At 47.5% G+C, this 4,624-nt stretch overlaps 1 protein-coding gene across 11 annotated transcripts in view; it reads right to left on the reverse strand.

Annotated features, from left to right (window-relative positions):
• Window positions 1-4,624, reverse strand: part of Dlgap1 (DLG associated protein 1) — a 791,676-nt gene that overhangs the window by 47,034 nt on the left and 740,018 nt on the right. For all 11 annotated transcript variants that reach the window (XM_026789510.1, XM_026789514.1, XM_026789512.1 and 8 more), the window contains one exon: window positions 799-1,169. In XM_026789510.1, coding sequence (XP_026645311.1) covers window positions 799-1,169 — 371 coding nt within the window. The remainder of the gene's footprint in view (window positions 1-798; window positions 1,170-4,624) is intronic.

The following is a 4,624-nucleotide window of genomic DNA, read 5'->3' on the forward strand; positions in this document are numbered from 1 at the left end:
GAGAGAGAGAGAGAGAGAGAGCGAGCACGGGCAAGTGCGGGCCACAGCACTGCCCTGGAGGTGGAGAACATGCTGTAGGTGGTGGGTCTCTCCTTCCTCCAGTGGATTCTGTAGATTGAGCTCACACTGGCAGGCTTGGCAGAAGTATCTCTATGTCCTAAGAAGACACCAAGGACACCACAGAACTGGCATACATAGGTACTCACTGTGGCAGCAGGCACGGGGCCTGCATGGTGCTGAGCCAGATGGGCTCCCGGTGCTGAAAGAAGTGGGCATGAGCCCCATCCTAGCCCACAGCTACCTAAGTGGACATGTGCTCGCAAAGGAAAATTCATTCTCTCCAATGGCGTCTCACTGGGTGAACAAACCACTCGGAAGGGGAGGCCCCGGCCCACAACAACACGAACTTAGTGGTGGTTTTTGGAGGTTTTTGTCGGTAATGCTTTGTCTAGGGTTTTTTCTTTTTTAAAACTTACAGGTCTTTTGTTTTGTGTTTTGTATGGGAGCTCAGTGTGTGGACATGTGTATCTACATCTATATACCTATTTCTTGTGCTTTTTCTTTGGTCCCTTTTCTCTTTCTATTTGTTTGATTTCTCCTGTTCTGGCTTTATTTTATTTATTTTTATGTGCTTGTCGTTTCCTAATGAGAGAGAGAGAAAGTATGTGGATTTGGCCAGGAGGTGGGGAGGATCTAGGAGGAGTCAGGTGAGAACAAAACAAACAACAACAACAACAAACCAGGAAGACGTACACTTCCTAGTAGTCGGGTTGTTTCAAGGGTCCAGGGAGCTGTTACCTGTATCCCAATAGAGAGGCATCGGTTTTTCTTGAAGTCTTTCTTCCTGTCCTCGGTGGCGACAGTGGCTATGGTGGTGGCAGTGGTGGCAGCAGCGGCATTATTGCCCATGTGCTGACTCGCTGGGCCGTGGATCTGGGCATTTGCGGCCTCGATGGCGGCCGTCAGAGCCTTCATACTGTCCAGGCTTTCGGTGGAGTTGCTGAGGCCAGACTGGCTGATCATGTCTCCGCGCTGGCCCTGTCCGTCCATGTAGGCATCCTGGGCAGACTCTGTACTACTCTGGGCTGTGATAGAAATGAAAGGTTTCGTGGTAGTTCTGGGTGGGACTGGAGGTGGTGTCTTCTTATATGTTGTAATGCAAGATGACACTGGAAGACAGCGAAAACAGACACTGTGATTTCTGCGTGGGTTTCAAGCTTCTGACATCGTCAGCGACAGCCCCTGGAAATAGCGGCACGGGAAACACTCTCAGACGCTGAACTTGAACACAAGTCCATGAGCAGGATAAGTGAGGTCTTTGCTGGGGTCGGGGCGGGGAGGGGGTCATAGAGGTACTGCCTAGGGGTAACACACCCACAAAGTAGTGAGAGGAGAAGCCTGGAAAACGCCCACCTCGGAAATGGGCGTTTCTACATGGAAGTTATACATCAGCATGAACTAGATATGATTGGTCAGAGGCAGAAGCTCTCAGGTAGCAAGGGAGAAAAGTAGAGGAAGCTCGGAACAGCACATACAGCTAATGCCAAACAAAGCAGCCATCTGGAGTTGATTTTGGTGGTTGGTAATTAACACTGAGGAGGAAATGAGAGGTTGGGAGCATCTGCATGCAGACCCTAGTGAGTGTGGCAAGCTTGGGCCACATCAGCCACTGTAGCTCCCCGGATTATACCTGCCAACACTGTGTTCCTCCCTGCCTCCTAATGCCTCCTTTCCATCCTCTGTGGTTTCTGTCTGTTTTCCTACCTATCTGCTTTCCCGTCCCGGCCCCTCCCACCCTTGTTTCATTTTTTCGGATGGGTACTCGCTATATAAACTTTTGTTCAGAAGCTTTGTTTGCTGGGCGCAACTGCTCACTAAGAGGAACCCCATCCATACCCCCAACACAATTTTATAACACACTTGTTTATAAACGGACTCTGAGAATCTCTCGTCTCTATATGGCCTCCTTGAAGAGTCAAGCTAAGCCTTCCTTCAGGGCGACTTCATCAAGTCAAGTGTCTGAATGCATTCACCCTAGGCTGCTATTTCCATGTCCGCCCTGAGGCTCCAAACATCTGGCCACAGCTTTTCAGCATCCTGGAGAACTGTGGCTGCTTCTCAGCTTCCCATTTGTGGAGCATGGTTCAGAAAAAAAGGGACATAAAAAACCATTTCCCCGTAGGACCTTCTGCCAGCAAAGAGCAAGCCCTGGGCAGTGTTTGGAACCCCATTCCCACTGTTTCTCTGTGGTAACAGCAAACCCACACGACTCTATCTTGTCTCCTTGGGTCCCAGCTACCACTTGGATAATCTCACCTAATAAAATACTCACTTCTGTATTGCCCATGCTTCCCCAGGTCACTAAAAAGCAAAATCCTTAGCCAGGGCTGTGGTGGTTCATGCCTTTAATCCCAGCACTTGAGAGGCAGAGACAGATGGATCTCTATGAGTTTGAAACCAGCCTGGTCTACAGAACAAGTTCCGGGACAGCCAAGACTATAGAGAGAAACCCTGTCTCTAACCGCCCCCCAAATAAAATAAAATAAAATTCTCTGATGAACCATAAACAAGAGGGCCCCATTTCTCTGTCCTGTCTCTGCTGTTCTGTGACTCAAATGATTTCCTTAACGATAAAAGAAAGGGACACAGCAATGTTGTTTTCCTAGGCATTGCCTGAGAATCGAAGGAAGAAACCATGTGTTGTCATGTTTCACTATCACATGCTCAGGAGGTGTGAACACACGCAATGTGGTCAGATGCTTAGCAAACACAAAGAGAAACCTTCTGCATACACTGACTGCCAGGCTCTTCCGCGGATCCAAACACTGAGAGATAGACAATTCAGGTCAACTTCCTCTTTTCCCTTTTTTTCTGGCTAATGCTCCTGAGGAATAAGTCCTCCAGGAGAAGATCCCACTGGAAGATGTCCCTTGTGCCTTCGGGGTCACAGCAAGAGCCTACGTGGACTCAGGTCCAACCCATTGCCTCACAGTTGAGCCTCTCACTGAGTTACGGGAGCTGGAGGGGACCGCTAAGTTGTCTCACTCGGCTTGGTTCATGTACTTCTAGCCCCTGTGATGCTCCCTCCTGCCTCCCAGAAAGAGGTAAAGGTGGCAGCTGTGTTTGTGATACTCCTGTCTCAGTCATCTATCTGACGACCCAGAGAGGTTCAAGAGGGGCGAGGGCCATAATTAGGATATCCACTCCCACCTGAACCTCAGATCACGACATGATTTCTTTCTGTGTAGCTTTGAAGCCTGAACTGGAACTCGCTATGTAGACCAGGCTGGTCTCGAAATCACAGAGATCTGCCTGCCCCTGCCTCCTGAGTGCTGGGATTAAAGGTGTGCGCCACCACCGCCTGGCATGACATGACTTCTAAGGCGACTCTTTACAATATGAACTTATTATTTCTTTACAATATGAACTTATTATTTCACTCAATAGCTACCTACTGTCAGGACCTTTGGTCCACCCCTTCCCAGCGCACAGGGTTTGCTATTTTTTTTAATTTATTTATTATGTGTACAGTATTCTGTCTGCAGGCCAGAAGATGGAACCTGATCAACACAGATGGTTGTGAGCCACCATGTGGTTGCTGGGAATTGAACTCAGGACCTCTGGAAGAGCAGCCAGTGCTCTTAACCTCTGAGCCATCTCTCCAGCCCCACAGCGTCTGCTTTTATAGGTTATTTATTTACTGCTTGCTCTGACCCCTTCTGCTTTCTCCTTGTTATACAGATCATCAGACAGACAGCTGTCCATCTGTCTATGTGGGTCTGACTCCAGAAACAAATCAAGTGTTCTCTAAGCAACAACAACAACAACAACAACAACAACAAAAACTTAGATTGGTGCATTAAAAAAATCATTTCATTTTCTGTAATATAGAGGAAAAAGTCCTGCCATGGTTATATCTCAATATCTCCAATGCCCTGGCTGGCTTTGCCTCCTGCCGGGTCCACACACTTCCCAGACCAGCTGCAGTTTTTCTAGTGTCAGACTGTTCAGGAGCAACACTGGGGACATGCTGCCACCGCTCCAAGATGCAAAGGTGATCAGAATCTGAGATTGTCCTACTTTATTTTTTAATATTTATTTATTTATTATGTGTACAGTGCAGGCCAGAAGAGGATACCACGTCTCATTACAGATGGCTGTGAGCCACCATATGGTTGCTGGGAATTGAACTAAGAAGAGCAGGCAAAGCTCTTAACCACTGAGCCATCTCTCCAGCCCCATTGCCCTACTTTAATAAAGAGGGTCAGGAGCATGGCTGGGGCTTGCTTGCCTCCTGCTTACCTCCATGTTCAGGGAGATACCCTGTCTCAAAAGAATAACATGGAGAGTTATGGATCAGGCTAGGCAGGGTCCATTCTGGCCTCTGTGTATATGGGTACTTTGTACCTGCAGACAGACTTGTGAATACAATGTGCATAGAGCTAGAGATAGATAGATAGATAGATAGATAGATAGATAGATAGATAGATAGATATAGATAGACAGGCAGATAGATTATAGATAGATGATAGACAGATAGATGATAGATAAATGATAGGTTGATAGATGATAGACAGATGATAGATAGACAGATAGATCATAGATAGATGGTAGACAGATAGAT

This window comes from Microtus ochrogaster, unplaced genomic scaffold (assembly GCF_000317375.1).
Source record: "Microtus ochrogaster isolate Prairie Vole_2 unplaced genomic scaffold, MicOch1.0 UNK20, whole genome shotgun sequence".
Classification (NCBI taxonomy): domain Eukaryota; kingdom Metazoa; phylum Chordata; class Mammalia; order Rodentia; family Cricetidae; genus Microtus; species Microtus ochrogaster.